The following is a 19,627-nucleotide window of genomic DNA, read 5'->3' as shown; positions in this document are numbered from 1 at the left end:
AAAATTAAGGAGTGCCCAAAAGCTCAATAATCAAGATAAATAAGTTTAATGCAATATTTTTTAAATTAAGGCAAAAAAAAAAAAATGCATGGTGAACAACACATCACAGTTTTGAAGACAGGATTCGTATTACTGATGTTTCCTTTTGCCTCGGGTTCCCATTAGGCGTGCCCCCAGTGGGGCACCCAGAGTTGCTCTGCCAGGCCAGGCCTCACTGTGGCTGTGACGCCCCCGTGATGTCAGAATGAGGTGATGCGTGGAGGTTAAATGACAGGAGTGTGGAACCGCAGCCACGCTGTAGGTGCTCCGTGTGTATAAAGTTCCCACCTCCTGTCCTTCCCAGCTCCCCTCCCAGAGCCAGTCAAGAAGCTGGAAGGTGTCACTGCTCAACCTTCACCTGTCACTGGAATCACCTGGGTGGCTTTTACCCCCACCGCCTCCCCACTGCCCAGACCCCACCCTGGAGGAGTTAAATCAGCATTTGTGGGTGGGCCCCAGGCCTCAGTACTTTTTAAAGTCCCCAGGTGGTTACAGTGCGCAGTCAAGGCGGAGAACCACTTCTCTGGAGAGGCCACAGACGTACAGGCCCTGGAGCCTTTGTAACCTCTCAGTATCTGGCGGGGTGAATGCACAGAGAGACTTACAGCGTCAGTCAAAGTCTGCTGGGAGATGAGGGAAGGAACCTGGCAGCTCCCCACCCACCGTGCACCTGTGCAGCCTCCACCAAAACCACCAGGGCACATTTCTTTTGGCCTCCACATAAAGAGACAAAGGCTATCAGGCCTAGACAGGCCATGTGGACTCCATGGAGGGGCCTGCAAGCCTTGAGAAAATTCAGTCCCGCCGGCAGAGGAAGTCAGGGAAAAGCGCAGCCCCTGGGCCCGGCCACTGCCATTCCAAGATGATCTCCCACTCCAAAGAAGAAAAAGGTCTAAAAGGAGTAAAGCGAGGCCTTTCCAAACAGGTGGTCACTTTAGAAAGGAAGCTGTGGACTGGTGGAAAAAGCATCGCCTGCCTGCAGGTAGCTTTCGCCCAGTAGATATACCGTGAGTGAGTGAGTGAGTGAGTGAGGTCAGGAAGGGACAAATGAGAAAGGCAGGAGTGAGGGAATGAATGAATGTGTAAATGAATGAAGGAATGACACAGGGAAGGGTGGGGCTTCCAGGCTTGGCCACCTTCAGGGTGGACTGCTCCTCCTTGAAGTCTGCACCTCAGGAGTCCCTTCAGTCTGTGGCAGGGAGTCGTGCCGGAAGCTAGCCTGGATGGGTGCGTGGGGAAGCAGCCAGGGGCTCTGTCCACTCCTCCCTTCTGCTCAGGAACCCACTGGAGTCCGTGGGGCTGGGGTGCAGTCTCCAGGGAGCAATGTCTCCAGCTCAAGACAAAGGCAATGGCAGCAGTCCGGCTAGCACGCCAGGCCAGAGTGGTAGAGCCAGGCCAGAGTGGTAGAGCTGGCCCCCAAGTTGTCAGCTGCCACACACATGGTCAGTCTCCTCCTGAGGAATGTCCTGGGGAAGCTGGGCGGGACGGGCTGATGGCAGGGGTTCTCCTCGACCTTGTGTGACATCCCTATAGCACCGGGATCCATTTCTTGTCCTCGTTGTAGAGGAAGGACTGCTTTCCCGGGAGCTCTGGCTTGTACGTGGCTGCGAGGGGAGAGAGAGGAGGAGGCATTAAGAGAGAAAAGGCCCAGTGCTGCAGTCTCTGGCATTCTACCTCAGAGCTGGAAAGGCCTGGGGAGCCCTGTGCCAGCCCCTGTATATTACACGAGGGGAGACAGAGTGGAAGGAACTGGCCCGAGGTTATTTGGCTCTTAATGGGCCCAGGCAGGAGTCAAACTCTGGCTTCCTACCTTCTTTAATTCTTTTCAACTTCTTTAACAGAACAAAATTTACAAAACTATTTTCTATGAAATTCGAAAAGAAATTGAGTAAAACAATATTCTTGAAGCAAAGTATTAGCTTCATGGGGTCTTGTTTTGATTTAGTTCAGGGGTTTCCATAAAAGCAGAAGCCATGACAGTTGCGGACATGGTTCTCTAGGAGATGAACAGGGCTTGGGAATCACAGCCCCAGGCGACCGGAAACTCTCATGTTGATACTGACTTGGTTAATGAGGGTCCTGAGTGCGGCCTCTCTGTTCCTATACTTGGGAAGCTGCTGAGGGGAGCCCATGGCAGTCCAGGTATATCTGAGTTTACTGGAAGCTGAGCAGGCAGATGCCGACACATACATGTGCCCAGGAAACCCCTCGCAGAAGCCCACCTTGGCATGGGTGATCAGAGTAGCAGGAGCTGCCTGTCTCTGTGTGCCAGGTGTCTAGCACCACAAATGGCATGGAAAAGTCATTCGGGCAATGCTCCTAGAGGATGTGGCCGAGCAGGGTCAAGCCAGGATCCCTGCCCATGCCCTGCCCTCTCTGGAGCTCACCCCTTGTATAAAGGATATACATGTTTGCAATGCTGAGTTCTCCTTGACTGACCAGATGAGCCCCAGATCAAACCTCTATAGCCTTGCTGGTGTGATTATCACCACATTTGCAAGGCCAAAGCTATGCGAGTGACTTTCTCCCTGCCCAGTCCGCCTTATGTTAGTCTCACCTGTGAGTATGGAGCGGAAGGAGTCTCCCTACCTGACTGCAGCCTCTGGGGGCAAACCCAGGGCCCAGGTCATCTTGGCTCCCGAGCACAGGAGCATCGTCAACACTCACGGAAAGGCTGAGTGTAACCAAGCTGGCGGCCATCACAGCTCTGCCTTCGTCCTCCTGTGCCACCTGCCACACATGTCAGTCCCCAATGCTTTGGCCATGGTCAGGGTGTGGTAATAGCAAAAGCGCTCTATAGAGAGCTACAAATAGGTCAGGAAGCACAGAGACTGCCCATTGGAGTGAGTCCCTCCTGATATTAGCTCCCAGCTAGATCCCAGATATAACAGGTGATCCCTATTTATGCTTGCCTGTAAAAAGGGCGTGGCGCTAGATGGCTGAAAAGTGCTGCTCCATTGGACAATCCCTGGTTAATTTCATTAACAAACAAGGCACAAATGGGGAAACGCCTGGCACTGCCCACCATGAATTCGCCACGGACCTGTGGCCAACCTGCTCTCCAGGGCTTCTTTAGCTGTAAAATAACCTGGCCACACTAGACCAGTAGTTTAAATATTTTTAAGAAAAAGAACTTTTCTGGCTGGGCACAGTGGCTCACGCCTGTAATCCCAGCACTTTGGGAGGCCAAGGCGGGCTGATCAGTTGAGGTCAGGAGTTCGAGACCAGCTTGGCCAACATAGAGAACCCGTCTCTGCTAAAAATACAAAAAGTAGCTGGGTGTGGTGGCATGTGCCTGTAGTTCCAGCTACTCGGGAGGCTGAGGCACGATAATTGCTTGAACCTGGGAGGTGGAAGTTGCAGTGAGCCAAGATTGCACTACTGTACTCCAGCCTAGGTGACAGAGCGAGACTCCATCTCAAAAAAAAAAGTAAAAAAAATTAATAATGACAAAGACAAAGAACTTTTCTGACACGCTGACAAAAGCTATGGCCTCCTTTCCCAGAAAATAATGTCTATATGTGCCAAGTCTGCAGCCAACTGCAGAGTCACAGACCCCTTCAAGACTATCTTTGAGCCTTTTAGATGTTCATGGTCCTCAGTACGAATCCCTGACCTGGACCATCTCTAAGAGCCCCTTCACCTTAAAAAACAAAACACTTTTGTACTGTGAAAATGTGAACGGATAACGCTTCCAAACTACTCTCATCCCTGTCACCTATTTGGGAAACAACCTATAAATCAGGGGCATGTGACGACCCAAGAATGACAATCCCAGAAGATTTGGTTTTTATAATCATTTAAAACAATCCTCTGACCTGGGCCAGGCAGGCCTGGCTGAGCGGGCGCCGCTGTCCACCGGCTGGTATTAGACACGAATGACGCGCTCGAGATGAAATGCTTGCGGGGGCCTAAGTAGTCCACGATCTCATACTGACCAGGACCTGGGAGAGGCGGCTTCGGGGGCAGAGGCGAAGGCTGAGCAGAGAAGTTCAGGATGGGGTTTTTCCTTTGGGAAAGATAAAAACGGGAAGATGTCACTAAGGCAGTCTAGTGGGGAAGGCATAGTTTCTAGACGCAGCCAAGGCCTGCACAGCACCAGGTTGTCTGAAAGAGGACTGGACGTGGCACCTGGGCAGAGTCCTAGCTCCACTGCTGGTGAGCTGGGAACCCCGGGATCTGTTTCCTCATCTGCACATGGCAATCATGATAGTAACTACTTTGAGGTCAGGGTTGTCAGGATAAATGAGATGATGCACCTAAAACACAGCACTCAGGACAGGGCCTGGCACACAGTGAGAGCTCGGTGTGCATTGTTGGAGACGTGGAGCTAATCAGAAATGGCAGGCAGTGTATATCTCATGTGCCAACTCTGATTGATTGGTAGTGCCTAGCTGGAGTTCTGTGAAAGAAACTGAGGCCTCACATGACTCAATGCGAAGAGGCCTTGGTGAGCCACTTGTGATGTCTGCCATGATCAGAGAAGAGAAAGAAGCATCCCACAGCCCAGAGATTTGCCATCCCAAGACCAGCAGGTCTTTAGAGGCCACTGTAACATTGATGTTCCAGAATCCTACTAAATATCATCCTGGGGAGGCAGGAGGCATGAGTGGAAAAGCACTGGGCTGGAAATCAAGAGACTGCATAACCCTTACACTTACACTGTCATTGTTTTCAGGTCTGTCTTCCCCTCCTTCAAGAAAGGGAGTCTATCGGCCCGGCGCGGTGGCTCAAGCCTGTAATCCCAGCACTTTGGGAGGCCGAGACGGGCGGATCACGAGGTCAGGAGATCAAGACCATCCTGGCTAACACGGTGAAACCACGTCTCTACTAAAAAATACAAAAAACTAGCCGGGCGAGGTGGCTGGCGCCTGTAGTCCCAGCTACTCGGGAGGCTGAGGCAGGAGAATGGCGGGAACCCGGGAGGCGGAGCTTGCAGTGAGCCGAGATCCGGCCACTGCACTCCAGCCTTGGCGACAGAGTGAGACTCTGTCTCAAAAAAAAAAAAAAAAAAAAAAAAAGAAAGGGAGTCTATCTTTTACTTCTGATATTGAGACATTAAATGAAAGAGAAATAGGACCTGTACTTGAGTCCCAGCTTGGTCATTAATTCATTCTGGGCTTCAGTTTCCCCATCTGTAAAAGGAAGGAATTAGACAAGATGACCTCTGAGGTCCCTTCCTGCTGTGACCTTTCATCAGGCCTTGATTCAAAGTTCTACTGGGTTGTCAGAGATTTCTGGGCTTGTTACAGGAATCATGCTACTCTCCCAACCATGCAATAGAAGGGCCGCCTCCTTCTGGCTCACACCCAGGGCTTCTTCTAAAAGGCTTCTCACCAAAAGGGGAGAGGAGGTACTCTGCACTGAATGGCCAAAGGAGCCTCCCCCAGCACTCAACGACCAAGGGAGCCAGCCCATCCAAGCAAAGGAGGGGACTTGGGATTCCTGGCCACGGGGGCACTACTGCACTTTAGCCAACAACTTCTCAAACACAGAGAGCTTGAGGGGACCCAAGTGATATCTTCTTCAACCTCCTTAGTTTTCTAAAAATGTTGGTGTCCAGATCCAACTGATCCAAAGTTATAGGCACGTTCATAGGAATGCTGGCATGGAACTCAAGTCTTTGGCACCTAGCAATATGGAGGAAAGCATGATGGCGGAGGGGACTGAGTTTAAGGGTCACAAAGACCTGAGGCTGAATTCTAGTCATGCCACTTCCTGGCTGTAAGACAAGGCCCCTGATCTCTCCATAGCTTAGTGTCAGTATACACAGCATGGCACGGAGCAATGACACTAACTTTATAAAAGAGTTACGATGACTAGAGAAAAGGTATGTAAAGCACCTAGTAGAGCACCAGCACATAGTAGGTGCTCAATAAAGATAGTTGTTATTCTTCTGATGATCCCTGTGTCAGCGTCACTGTGTGCTGCTTGGTGACAGACAGGCAATTGAGCCTCGTAAAAGACTGATTTAGGGCCCTTCCACCTCAGAGTCATGCTGAGGCAGGGGACACCCCCCTTGTCAGGGAGGACACTAAAAGTCATCATAAATGTGCTTGGGTTCACATCTTGTGGTGGAGGAGCAGCTGGCGTGGATGCTTATATTTAGAACAAAGGTACCCACAGGGAAAGCGGGGACATGCTGCCTCCCTGTTTGCTGTGAATCTGCATGGAAGAACTGGTTATAGGGTGTAATCAACAACCTCTCCCCTTATAAATAAAAGCTGGCTTCTCCTTGTTCTGGCTTGCGGTTCCCCCTTCAAAACACCTCCAGACATTTGATGAGTTTGTGGCTGGCATCATAGAGAGACAGGTTTGATTCCTGGAAATTAAAGCTGGAATGAACCAACCATTGTATGAGGTCACCCCATCACTGGTCTGGGTCACTCCATGCCCAAGATTCCCACCCTGTTCTTTGAGAACACCATGAGGTGTCTGCTTTCTTAGCCAAGGACAGCCTGCAGGAGGCTGGAGCATGCTGAGTTAATGACTCACCAGTGTTCTTGGCAAGATGGGTTAGAGAGGTCCCTTGCCTTCCATTCCTTCAATATGCCCAGGAGAGGCTCAGAACCTTCAGCCTAGCTCTATGGATCTTTCATGAGCACCAGCCATGTGTGTGACTCTGGGCCAGACATGCTTGGGAATCCAGGCAGTTCTGTACTAAGACACGGACCCGAGTGTCCTTAAGGGCTTGACAATCCGCTGCCAGCAACAGCCATGACTGGTGACAACTTCAGGCAGTACGGGCTTTGCACTCAGACAGAACTGGGTTTGAATCCCCTCTTCTCCATTCACCAGCTATGTGTTCTTAGAAAAGGCTCTTAACCTCCTTAAGCCTCAATTTCCTCATCTGTAAAATGGTGGAAATAATACTTCCACCCAGATTGTTAGGAAGATTAACTAGTGCTTTACTTGTAACATTTGTTTAAAAACATGAAATCTGTTAGAATAGAGGTTAAAAAAAAACAAAAACAAACAACAAACAACCAAAAAAACTCCAAAACAAACAAACAAAACTGCATTGAGAGCAGAAAGAGAGAGAGACAGACGGACATTAATTCCAACAGGATGAATCCAGAAATCCACCCAGAAATCCAGAAAGTCTTCAGGTGAGGGGCATTTCCAGCCGAGGGAACAGCAGGTGCAAAAGCATGGAATGGGGAAAGCTGTAGCTGTTATGGCAGGAATTGGGACACAAGGAGACAGATGCTGAGCACCTAGACTGCCTTCAACCCTCCATCCACCGGCGAGTTCCTGGGTTGTTCACTGGCTTCTGACCCTCCCCACTTACAAACCCTGACGAAAAGTTAAAGGCAAGATCTATTTATGGCCTCTCAATCCAGCCTAATCTCCCACGTACTGCTGCTTCCGTTTTACCTTCCAGAAACACCCAACACAACACAGTTCAGCAACTCCATGCCTTTGTCCCTGCTGTTCCTTCTGTGAGGAACACCAACTTTCCCCGCAAACTTGAATTCAATTCTTGACGTTCTCACTTCCTTCAGGGAAACTTCTCTCCTCCACCGACACCCATCTCACCACCCCGCACCTGACTGTCTTGGATGTTCCCATCCTGTGACTCAAGTGAGGAACATGGGTTTTGGAGATGGATTTTGGAGGCAGAGGGACCTGGATTCAAATCCCAGCCCCACCACGGTAAACAGCCTGCACCTCACTGTAAACTCGGAGTGACATGCCCACCTGGAGGAGAAGTGGAAGGATGACGGCAGATCGCATCTGAGAGCTCTCAGCTCAGAGTATACGGCCCTTGAATACATTCTGGCTATTCCTTTGCACTTAAAATGTTGCATTTTCTATGGCTTTTACTTGCCTAGCTCTTTAAGGGAAGGGAATGTGTCTTCCTCAGCTTTGAGGCCCCCAGCCCTATCCTAGGAACATTCGCTGAAGTGCAGAGAAAAGCAGAGGGCTGGCAGCAAGTAAAGGCGCCCAGGCATCTGAGGCCCACATGACAGTTTCATCCTCATCCAGGGCTGGTCCCTCCATGTCGAGGTGGGGCTGGCAAATCACAAAGGTCAGGCCAGATCAAACCCAGGGCAGCCCACAGTGCACTGTGACCAGGGCTTTTATGAGCCTCATTACTCAGTTATAAAAGCCAACCTGGCCCTGCCCCGTGGAAAGAAAACATCTATCAAAGGCTCTGAGTTGGCCACAGCTGGATTAAATGTGTTTGCAGCTTCCAATGCGAGCTGTTTGCAAATCACCTAAGAATAATGAATGTCTTCGAGGACTCAGCAGGCCACTTGGGGAAGGCATCCGAGACCCTCCAGCCACTCCCAGGCACACATTCACTCTGCCTCAGGGATTCCCAGGGTTGGGAGGGATAAAGGGGCAATTTTTCTCATCATTAAAGGGCAGCCGATTGCCTCTGGGGTGGAATGCAGTATCTATTTAACAGGGTGGCGGGTGACAGATCACAGCCGCTTGGGAGGAAGCATCCCATATCGAATTGAAAATCCCAGGGGAAGTTAAGGTGGGCCCAATCTAATTACCAAAATTGGAGTGGGGCCAACGGGGCTTGATTTTTCAGCTCGAGCTGTGACAAGACAGCGTGTCTGTGCAAATCCAGTGGCTTAAAACTCCAGGAAGCAGATCAAGGGTTAGAAAGATGACCCTGAGTGTTGCACCTCCTTGCCGGGGAGCATGAGTTGGAAGGCAGTGCCTAGGAGGAACTATTTTGATCTCCAAAACTCTCACCCTGACTCACCCTAAGTCATTGAGTCACCACTGTGACGGATATTGAAGACCTCAGAAGTGAAACCTTGGCTGACACTTCACTTTGCTTCTGAAGACACCCTGGTAGCTGAGAAATCCTCTTAGCTTTTGATTCAGCAAGGTGGCCATGGCCAAGGAACACCCGATGGTGTGACCTTTAGCTAAGGAGCTCAGAAATGCCAGTGCTAACAAACAGCCAGCCCCCAGCACAGCATCTGCCCTAAGGGGCCACACTAGAAACCCTAGGAAGACTCGGAAGACCTGCTCACCTGCTTTGATAAAAATACAAGTTACCATGTGAGTTTTGTGGGTTATCTCCTTTTATCCTTGCAACCACATTATGAGGTACTCTTATCCCCGTTCACCAAAGATGACTTTGAATTCACTGGGAGTTAAGTGACCTCCCTTCCCCCAGGCCCACCTGGCTGGTGAGAGGGGAAAGTGGAGGTTCCACGGTACTGACTTTGGAGTCTGCACTAATCAATCCACTGCCCACGCCGCCTCCATGGCCTCCCCAGGAGACGTGATCAGCTGTTCCCTGCCCTTCTCAGAGCCTTTAAGATGCCTGTGCAGACTGCGATGTTCTCAGGGGCAGAGGGTTACCATGCAGTGCTTCTCAGACTTATTAACCAAAGACCTTTTATTTATGAAGCATTGACAGACAGCCAGCGATCCCTAGAAGCCCCAGACACGCAGCCCCGCTGCACTGCCCAGTGGGAAGACGGCCCCACGGGATGTGCATGGCCACACACCCCTGAGGCCACCTAACCCAGCATTTTGCTGCAGGCTCCCCCACTTGGCTTCGAGGCTGTTCCCAGATGAGGCTGGCTGGAGGCGTGGTGTCCTGTTCACCTGAGCCTCCAGTACAGAACTAGAAATCTATAGAGCCTGATGACTGACAAATGCAACCACCATAAAATAAGAATGATCTCAAACCACCTGCTCAAACTTGAGCAAAAGCCAGAAGATACTTCTCCAGATAAAACAGTTAAAAACCAAGTGTCCTCCACTCTTATGTTATTGCACCATTTTCCTTGAAGAAGCTTCCAAATTTGGGCTGGGGGCTTGAGCTGCCATGCCAAATAACAGCCATATTGTATAATATAGCCTAATATGTCTATAGGATATACAATAACCACAGCTATCATTATAAGGGTAATAGCTATTTTCTTTCTTTTTGAGACCAAGTCTTGCTCTGTCACCCAGGCTAGAGTGCAGTGGTGTGATCTTGGCTCACTGCAACCTCCACCTCCTGGGTTCAAGCAATTCTCCTGCCTCAGCCTCCTGAGTAGCTGGGATTACAGGCGCCCGCCACCACACCCAGCTTTGTATTTTTAGTAGAGATGGGGTTTTGCTATGTTGGCCAGGCTGGTCTTGAACTCCTAGCCTCAAGTGATCCATCTGCCTTGGGCTCCCAAAGTGCTGGGATTATAGGCGTGAGTCACCACGCCCAGCCGGTAATAGCTATTTTCCAACATCTTCTCATCGAATCTTCACGGAATCCCTACAAGATTCTTATCTCTACTTAATAACATGAAACTCAGGCTCAGAGAGAAGTCTCTGGAAGGTACAGAGCTGGGATTCATACTCTGGTCGGCCAACCCCAATACCTGTCCTCTTGACCACCTTCCTCTGGCAGAGTAAAGGAACAGTTGCTTGTAGAGACGCCGCATGCCAACCTGGAGGCGGGAGGTCTCTGGAGAGAGGCTTTCCAGAGAGAGAGCTGTTCCTGGAGACTGGCCTGCCCCAGCCCCTGGCCCTACAGCCTGTACAAGGCCAGCCTGCAGAGCCCTAGCCCTGGAGGGCAGAAGGGACTCCTCTGGTGGATTCCAGCGGAGGTCTCAATCCCCTCTCCAGATTCTAAGTTCAACTTGGCAGATTCACAACTCTCACCTCTCTCTAACAGTGGTCCCCTTGCCCTAGGCTGATGATCAGACTATGCCCAATGTTGTCAGCCTCCCTGGGTTGCCTGGACTTCTGACCCACTGTGGCTATGGCTCCCACCACCTGCCTGATCTCTCCGGAGGGGCCCAGGTGGATATATGGTTGGTCCCACCTGGCCAGCCCTCCCATTGGCCAGCTGTGTCTGGAGGGGCTGCACCAGGGTGAGAGCTGAGATGGTAACAGGAGGACTAACCCTAACTGCTGTTAGTTCCAGAAGTTCTAGAACCATTCGAGAAATAAATAAGCCCTGTGAGTGTTTGAGACTCTTAGGTGAGAGTAATATAAAATGTGCAGGATATTAAACAGGGTAACACAAATCCCTGTATTTATTTTTTAAAATCTGTGTTAATATTGAGTCACCAGCTGCAATGCCAATGCCAAACATATATTTTATTTACCTTTTTTTTTTGAGACAGGGTCTCATTCGGTCACCAAGGCTGGAGTGCAGTGGCACAATCTCGGCTCACCACAACCTCAGCCTCACAGGTCCAAGTGATTCTCCTGCCTCAGCCTCTTGAGTAGCTGGGATTATAGGCATGCACCATCATGCCTGGCTAATTTTTGTATTTTTAGTAGAGACAGGGTTTCACCATGTTGGCCAGGCTGGTCTCGAACACCTGATCTCAAGTGATTCACCCACCTCAGCCTCCCAAAGTGCTGGGATTACAGGCGCAAGCCACTGCGCCCAGCCAAACATATATTTTTAATTCTGAAAGCAATCCTATGAGGCAGGAATTATTCCCACTTTACAGATGAGGGCATGGAGGCTCAGAGAGGTTAGAACTCTGCCCAAGGTCACAGAGCATAAAAACAGCAGAGCTGAAATACAAATCCAGCAAGTATCACCAACTCCAAAGTCGGGGCTTAAACTTCCATCAGTATAAAGCTGCGAGAGCCGGACTGCTTCTGAATGTCCTGCCACTCCAGCGAGGATTTTATGTTACAAAAATACAACAATGTCAGCACCAGGGGAATCCAGCATCACAGGGAATGAGGACAGACTTCGTCCTGAGCCAATTCCCTGTGGCTCCTCACTTTAGCTGTATGGACTTAGGCAAATCTCCCACCAAATCCGAAGCCTTGCTTCCTCCTCTATGGGGTAAGAATAACAATTCTTTCAACAGGATTATAGTAATAATTGAATACAATTTTAAGTTCCTGGCACACAGTAGTTGCTCAATAAATATCAGGCATTCAACAGGCATTTATTGAGCACCATTATGTGTGACTAAGGGCCCCTGAAGAGTGGCCTGGCACTGTGTTCTGCCAAGCAGTGACACCCCTGCCTTTTCTCTATGTTGGGCTCCTTCCCCACAACCACCTTTCAAAAGAAAGATCAGAATGATTGGGACTCACGGGAAAAGAGTCTTTTTTGGAACTTTTGTGCAATCGCCAGGGTTGTAATAACCGGGTCCCGGGCCTGTTGACGTCAGTTTTAATCCACGGTTGGTTTTTGATTTAAAACAAGACATTAATGTGTTTGGCGACTGCTTCACAAGGGATTCGTTGATATCATAATGCCCTACGGAGAAAGAAATTTTATGACAGAATAAGGAACTCTTCTCAAGTAAATAAAAAGTAGTATCTTACCCCTAAGAACACACTTGATGGCTGTAAGGCAACATCACTCTAGGATGGTCAAGTGGAAGGGCTGCCCGAGATAAACAAAAACAGTCCTCACCAAGCAGAGAACAGATGGCACGGGAAGCACACACTTAGCTGATTTAGTTCTCGCACTAGCCTGGCAAGATGAGTATTACTGCTTTCATTCTAAATGTGAGGATACCGAGACTCAGAGATATTAAATAATTTGCCAAAGGACATTCATCTAACCAGGGACTTAGATAAATCTCTCCACCTTGCTGAAGCCCAGTTTTCCTTCTCTACAAAGTAAGAATAATAATTCTTCTGACAACAGAGTTGTTATGATAGTTGAATAATATTTTAAGTTCCTAGCATATAGTGGTTGCTTTGTAAATATCATGCAATCAACAACTATCTTTTTTGTTTGTTTTGAGATAGAGTCTTGCTCTGTTGCCCAGGCTGGAATGCAGTGACATGATCACAGCTCACTGCAGCCTCAACCTGCTGGGCTCAGTGATCCTCCCATCTCAGCCTCCCGAGTAGCTGAGACTACAGGTATGTACCACCACGTCCTGAAAATTAAAAAAAAAAAATTTCTTTTTTGGTAGAAACGAGGTCTCATTATTTTACCCAGGCTGGTCTTGAACTCGTTAGGTCAAGCAATCCTCCCACCTCAGCCTCCCAAAGTGCTAGGACTACAGGTGTGAGCCATTATGCCCAGCTAACATGTATGTATGGAGCACCACTATGTAGAGACTGGTCTGCTTGTCTCCAAAGCCCACACTTCCTCACCATGCCACAATGCCCTGTCTTGAGAAACTGTGACAGAATAAAATGAATTTGTGTACAAAGCTTTAAGGAAGAAGAGAATGACCAAAACTGGGGTGAAGAGGAAGCCATCTCACCCCTAAGTTGTCAGTAGCGCTGTGCATGGATGTTCTCCACTACTCTATTCATATTAGCAATCAATTCAGAACAATCACAATTTCCAATAAGACAATGTATGGTACCATCATATAATAATATACTATATATTTATTTAAAATGATGTTCCAAAAGGATTTTTACTAACATGAAAACAGGTTCCCAGTATCAGCTGGGCACAGTGGCTCACACCTATAATCCCAGCACTTTGGGAGGGCAAGGTGGGCGGATTACTTGAGGTCAGGAGTTTGAGACCAGTCTGACCAATATGGTGAAACCCCATCTCTACTAAAAATACAAAAAAAAAATTAGCCAGGTGTGGTGGCGCACACCTGTAGTCTCAGCTACTCTGGAGGCTGAGGCAGGAAAATCACTTGAACCCAGGAGGCGAAGGTTGCAGTGAGCTGAGATGCACCACTGCACTCCAGCCTAGGTGATCACGAGCAGGACTCCTTCTCAAAAAAAAAAAAAAAAAAAAAAAAAAAAAGAGGTTCCCAGTATATACTTAAATTTTTAAAAAAGCAGATGTCAGCAGCATTTACAATATTGGATAACTCTCATATTCTTTGTTTCATATATATATTTCTACTAAAAAGGTTATAGCAACACTTGAATTACAAAATACGGAAAACAATGAAAAGCAAAAGCAAGGAATAGAAGGCATTTATGCTGCCACTACCAGAGAGAACCAGCCGCCAGGAAGCTGGGGTGGGGGGTGAGAAGGTACCAGGTATTGAACTAGATGAGCCTGGATTGAAATCCAGCCGTGGGGCTGGGTGTGGTGGCTCACACCTGTAATCCCAGCACTTTGGGAGGCCAATGCAGACAGATCACTTGAGGTCAGGAGTTTGAGACCAGCCTGGCCAACGTGGTGAAATCCCGTTTTTACTAAAAATACAAAAATTAGCTGGGCGTGGTGGCGCATGCCTGTAATCCCAGCTACTCGGGAGGCTGAGGCAGGAGAATCACTTGAACCCAGAGGGCGGAGGTTGCAGTGAGCCGAGATCGTGCCACTGTACTCCGGCCTGGGTGACAGAGAAGACTCCATCTCCAAAAAACAAAAACAAAAACTAAAAGAAATCCAGCTGTGGGACACTGGGCCCATCATCTGCTTTTCTATCACCTCTGTCAGTGAAGTGGGGATAAAGTAAGAACAGCTCACACTTTCTGAGCACATGATTACGTGGTGAGTGCCTGCTCCATGGGGCTTTGGAGCATTCAATGAGATAATGAATGTAAGGCCCCGGCACCCACGGGGAGCTTAACAGATGCTAGTACCCGCCCTTCCCCTCCTGTTCTGTGTTATAAGGGGCTGGGGGCTTCTCAGGATCCCCCCCTCCCCCAGGAGGGAGCAGGAGCAGGTGGTGGACTGTGGAGGTGCCCGCATCCCAAGGCTCACTGGCAGGGACTCTGGCCAACCCCAGGGATGGGCTTTGTTCTTCTGTATAAACAGACAAGGTGGGGTTTTGCCCATGGATGATGCAAGGCAGGGGAGCATGAACTGGGGCTGAGCTTCCTAATTAGCACTGGTTTTGTTATTCAGCTTCAGATTGATCTTTTCAACTTTAATCTGGATTTGCTGAAATCTGACATGCACTACAATTTTATCCACACCCCTCTGCAAGAGGCGTGATTGCAGAAGCAAACCTTCCCTGCTCCTCCTGGTTTGGGCCCAAGGCTCCTGGGGTAGCTCTGGTGCCCAAGGATCCTGGGGGTGGGGCGTGGTCTGTGGGACCTATTTGGGATAATCTAACATAATGAGTGCTCCAGGACTGGCGGTCAGAGAGCACAGGAGAGGTGCAACACCTTGCCCCAAGGCCAGCAGGGGAAACACTTGGAGGAAAGCTCTTGTTATTCCTGCATCTTGGAGGTTCCAGAAGGGACAATGGAATGATGGAGGACGTGGGCTCCTTAGTGAGATCTCTCTGGGCTTGTGTCTGCCATTTACCGGCTGTGTGACACTGGGCAAGTCATTTCAACTCTCTGAGCCTCCATTTCCTCATCTGAAAAGCAGGGCTAAGTGGACGAACCTACGAGGGCAGACCTGCAAGACTGCATGGAAACCATTGAGTGGGTGCCCCGGAAACAGAGCTGCCTCCTCTGTTTCACGACTAGATGATGAAGTCACCTCTGGCATAGGAGAAAAGGAACATGGCAGCTGAGTGTAGAAGGAACAGGATGTATGGTCATGCCCTGTATCTCCCACCCCTCCCCAGTGGCCTCTGATGGCACCTGGGGTATACAAATGTGCACACTTCTGAGGTGAGAAGTCACTTCTCCACTTGGCTGCCCAGAGCAGGTATGCCAGGTCATAAAAGGGGAGGCCCGGAAGCTGCTTTGGAGGCCCATTTCCAGAGCCAGCCTGTCCTCCTGGTGGGGAGAGCTGGCTGTCTTCTCCCCTCTCCTCTTTGTTCAGTACCTGCCTGCTACTCCTCCCCACCCAAAGACTAAATCCTTCCAAAGACTCCCTATGAAGAAGTAGGTGCCCTGCAAATCAAATCTGGGACACTTAACCCTTAGGTCAAGGCCAGGGCAAAGCAGCTGCTTACCTGGGGGAGGTCCTTTTTCAGCAAAAATGAAAGATCCTCTTTGGGTTTTTGACATAAACCCGGCTCGGGCACAGACGTTGTTTCTCTGCTTGCAGCAAGAGACAGAGGCCTGGGGGGAGAAAATACACCCAATGTACTCAGTGCCTTTCCTCTCTTTGTCTTTGTCATCATGCCTGGACAAGTGGCAAATGTACGTTAAAAAAAAAAATCAAACTGAAACCTGTCCTTCTTAGCAAATGTAAAGATGTGAGCTGTAAAGGTCACACTGGCTGTGGCTTCCCCGTCATCCCAGCTCAAGTGGTCTATGAGTCTGTGATCCCCAGAAAATGCTGGTCACTCAAGAAGGAACAGAGCACACAGCTAGCTGCAGGCCGGCTTCCAGGCTCACTTCTGTTAGGACAGGCTGTGTGGTCCTGCATCTGTAACCTCTCTGAAACCAAGTTTCGTCATCTGTAAAACGGATTGGACAGTCGGCTCCACTTGCTGTGGAGTTCCATCAGGGAGTAGGGGTGGGCCAACAGAGATCACCTCTAGGAAAGTGGTTTTTTTTTTTGAAGTGTGTAATGCTACACCTGAAAATTATCTTCATTTTGTTGCTACTTTTTTTTTTTTTTTTTTTTTGGAGACAGAGTCTCACTGTGTTGCCCAGGCTGGAGGGCAGTGGTGCCATCTCAGCTCACTGCAACCTCTGCCTCCCGGGCTCAAGCAATCGTCCCACCTCAGCCTCCAGAGTAGCAGGGACTACAGGCACACGCCACCACACCTGGCTAATTTTTTTGTATTTTTTTGTAGAGACGGGATTTCACCATGTTGCCCAGGCTGGTCTTGAACTCCTACACTCAAATGATCTGCCTACCTCGGCCTCCCAAAGTGTTGGGATTACAGGCATGAGCCACTGCACTTGGTTTTCTACTATTTTTACTGTTTTCAGGACACACAGTCCTACCCATCCCCATCCTCATTCCTAGGTGCACTGCTCACTGTTCAAATAGCCCTTCTATAAATGCAGCATTTGGGGCACACAAGAAAGTCGTATCATTTCGTATGATTGTGATCACATTTGCAAGCACTCCCTTGTCTCGACTTTCCTGAACTGATCAGAAATTAAGCATTCTGGCTGACTCATGAAATACATTTGAGAGTGTGCGATGTGTTCAGAACTCTAAAAATAATAGGAAAAAACCCTGAGATCATTCTTCTGTTACACATGAATCATAAATATTTTAAATGCCAATTTGCAGTCTCCTGTATTCATTGGAGAACAGAGGCAATACAAATTAAACCTGTGATTGCTGGGGATATTTGCTGAATGAGTGAAACTATTTGCTGGGGCCAGGATGGTTTGATTTGCTGTGATACTCCTTTGTCAAAAAAAATGTTTCTTGAGAAATGCAGATGGCATTTTGATTTTGTGTTTACAAAGGTGGAGGAATTTAGCTTTTCCCAGGGCCCTAATGGCTAGACGGCATGCAGAGAGGGCAAACAAAGAGACCAGATGGGACAGGTTAATTACTGGACGTGGGGAGTGGGGAGAGGAGCCAGGTTGCCGGAGAGAAGGTAATAACACAGTACCAAGGAAGAGGACTCGAATATACAAGTGAGGGATGGTGGCAGCAAAGGCAGAGAAAGGCTTTGACAGACCTCAAAGCACAGTGTGGCTAACAGGATTACTGCATTTCTACTCCTCACCAGTTGACTCAACCATTGTTCTCCTGGCCTGAAAAAAAGCCACCTGTAGACAAAACAGCATGTCGGCTTTATTTTTCACCCAGACAGAAAAGCAACTGAAAAAGGGAACATTTTTGTATACGCTGAGTGTGCGTCACTGGAAGATTTCTCCATGGGGCCAGGAAAATATTCAGCAGGTTAAAAAAGACTGAAGCAGATTTATTGTATTGCCATGGAAAGAAATCTAAGAAGAAAATGCATGTGTGCTGTGTACAGCATAATGCTAACACTGGTGGAGGGACAGAGGTAGGAGAGAATATGAAAGAAACTGCACCTGGTTAGTTCTTTGTTTTGTTTTGTTGTTTTGTTTTGAGATGGAGTCTCACTCTGCTGCCCAGGCTGGAGTGCAATGGTGCGATGCTGGCTCACTGCAACCTCCGCTTCTCGGGTTCAAGCAATTCTCCTGCCTCAGCCTACCGAGTAGCTGGGGTTACAGGTGTGTGCCACCACGCCTGGCTAATTTTCGTATTTTTAGTAGAGGCAGGGTTTCCCCATATTGGCCAGGCTGGTCTCAAACTCCTGACCTCAGGTGATCTGTCTGCCTTGGCCTCCCAAAGTGCTGGGATTACAGGCATGAGTCACTGTGCCCAGTCTGCACCTGGTTTCTAATGCAGTGGTTTGCTTTGGGAAATAGAATTATAAGGGACTTCCACTTTCTAATTCATGGGTTTCTACAGGGCTTGAATATATTTTTTGATGAGCGTGTATTATTTTCAGGGTCATATTAAGACAATAATGAACAAAAAATATGCACCTAAATGTATCTGTTGGCAGAAGGACACAATTCTGACTTGGGAAGTGGTCCTTTCTAGATTAACAACTGTATATTACTGGAAAGTTATTCCTTTGATATCATAAACACTGATGGATGCTTACTGCATCCCAGGACCTGTGCTGGGCATTGGAGACAGGAAGCCAGGTGAAGGAATAGACAGCGATTTGGGGAGAATGGCGCATGAAACACTGACGGTGGCGTCCCTCAGCTACAACTGGGAGGCTGCAGAGAGGGGCATCCGCACAAACAGTCCGTTCCTGTATCTGTCTCCCTAGTAGCCTGGTTGCCACTTGGGATTGGCAAAGGGGCAATGGTTAAGCCCCTTTCTGATCAGTTTCTTGGACCACACCTTGCCATCTCTCCTGTCAGCATAATAGTCTCCTCACTGGTTTTTCAGAACCCCCAACCCACACTGCAGTCCATTCACCACACAGCAGCCGGAAGGAACTTTTAAAAAAACACATCAGAATGGCTGGATGCGGTGGCTCATGCCTGTAATCCCAGCACTTTGGGAGGCCGAGGTGGGTGGATTACGAGGTCAGGAGTTCGAGACCAGTCCGGCCAACATGGTGAAACCCCATCTCTACTAAAAAAAAAAAAAAAAAAAAAAAAATACCAAAATTAGTCGGGCGTGGTGGCATGCGCCTGTAATCCCAGCTACTTGGGAGGCTAAGGCAGGAGAATTACTTGAACTGGGGAGGCGGAGGTTACAGTGAGCTAAGATTGTGCCACTGCACTCCAGCCTGGGCAACATAGCAAGACCCTGTCTAAAAAAAAAAAAATCAGATCACGCCACCCCATACCTCCAACCCCCTCATGGGCTTCCTAGGACCCAGAGAACAAAATGTAAACTTCCTCCTGGGATCTTCAGGGCCCTGCGTGAACTGGCCACTGCCTGTCTGGTGCCCCCTTCTCCCCCTCCTCTTGCTCATGCTACACTAGCCACTCGACCTTCCTGTAGGTCCTCGTGGGCTGAGCTCCTTGCTGTCCCAGGACCTTGGCACATGCTCTTTCTCCAACCCTGGCTCTTCCTCAGTCCTTGGGTCTCAGCCTCGGCACCTTCTCTGACCACCAAGTCTAAAGTATGTGGTACTGCCAACCTCCATATCTCCCACATATTCTCCCTCAGGCTCCAGCTGACCCTCAAATTGATCACAGTTTGTAATTATTTTGTTTGTTTACCTGTTCTTTTCTGAATTTCCCACTGGAATCTAAGCTGTATCACCAGCCTGGCACGGAGGAGCAATAGGATCCACGGAGGGAAGCCTGTCAGGGCTGGAATGAGGTGACTCTGACCTTTCCCCAGCTTTCCACCCCAGTCATCCACCAGTGCCCACTGATGTGCAAATGA

At 49.0% G+C, this 19,627-nt stretch overlaps 1 protein-coding gene across 2 annotated transcripts in view; it reads right to left on the bottom strand.

Moving 5' to 3' along the window:
* Window positions 1-30: 30 nt before the first annotated feature.
* Window positions 31-19,627, bottom strand: part of LOC105494447 (sperm tail PG-rich repeat containing 1) — a 57,150-nt gene continuing 37,553 nt past the window's right edge. For both annotated transcript variants that reach the window (XM_071098610.1, XM_011762858.2), the window contains 4 exons: window positions 15,774-15,882; window positions 12,073-12,238; window positions 3,858-4,048; window positions 31-1,643 (listed from right to left, as the gene is read on the bottom strand). In XM_071098610.1, coding sequence (XP_070954711.1) covers window positions 1,567-1,643; window positions 3,858-4,048; window positions 12,073-12,238; window positions 15,774-15,882 — 543 coding nt within the window. In that variant the 3' untranslated portion in view covers window positions 31-1,566. The remainder of the gene's footprint in view (window positions 1,644-3,857; window positions 4,049-12,072; window positions 12,239-15,773; window positions 15,883-19,627) is intronic.

Source organism: Macaca nemestrina, chromosome 1 (genome assembly GCF_043159975.1).
Source record: "Macaca nemestrina isolate mMacNem1 chromosome 1, mMacNem.hap1, whole genome shotgun sequence".
NCBI classification, from domain to species: domain Eukaryota; kingdom Metazoa; phylum Chordata; class Mammalia; order Primates; family Cercopithecidae; genus Macaca; species Macaca nemestrina.
This window is presented reverse-complemented; position numbering and strand designations above follow the sequence as displayed.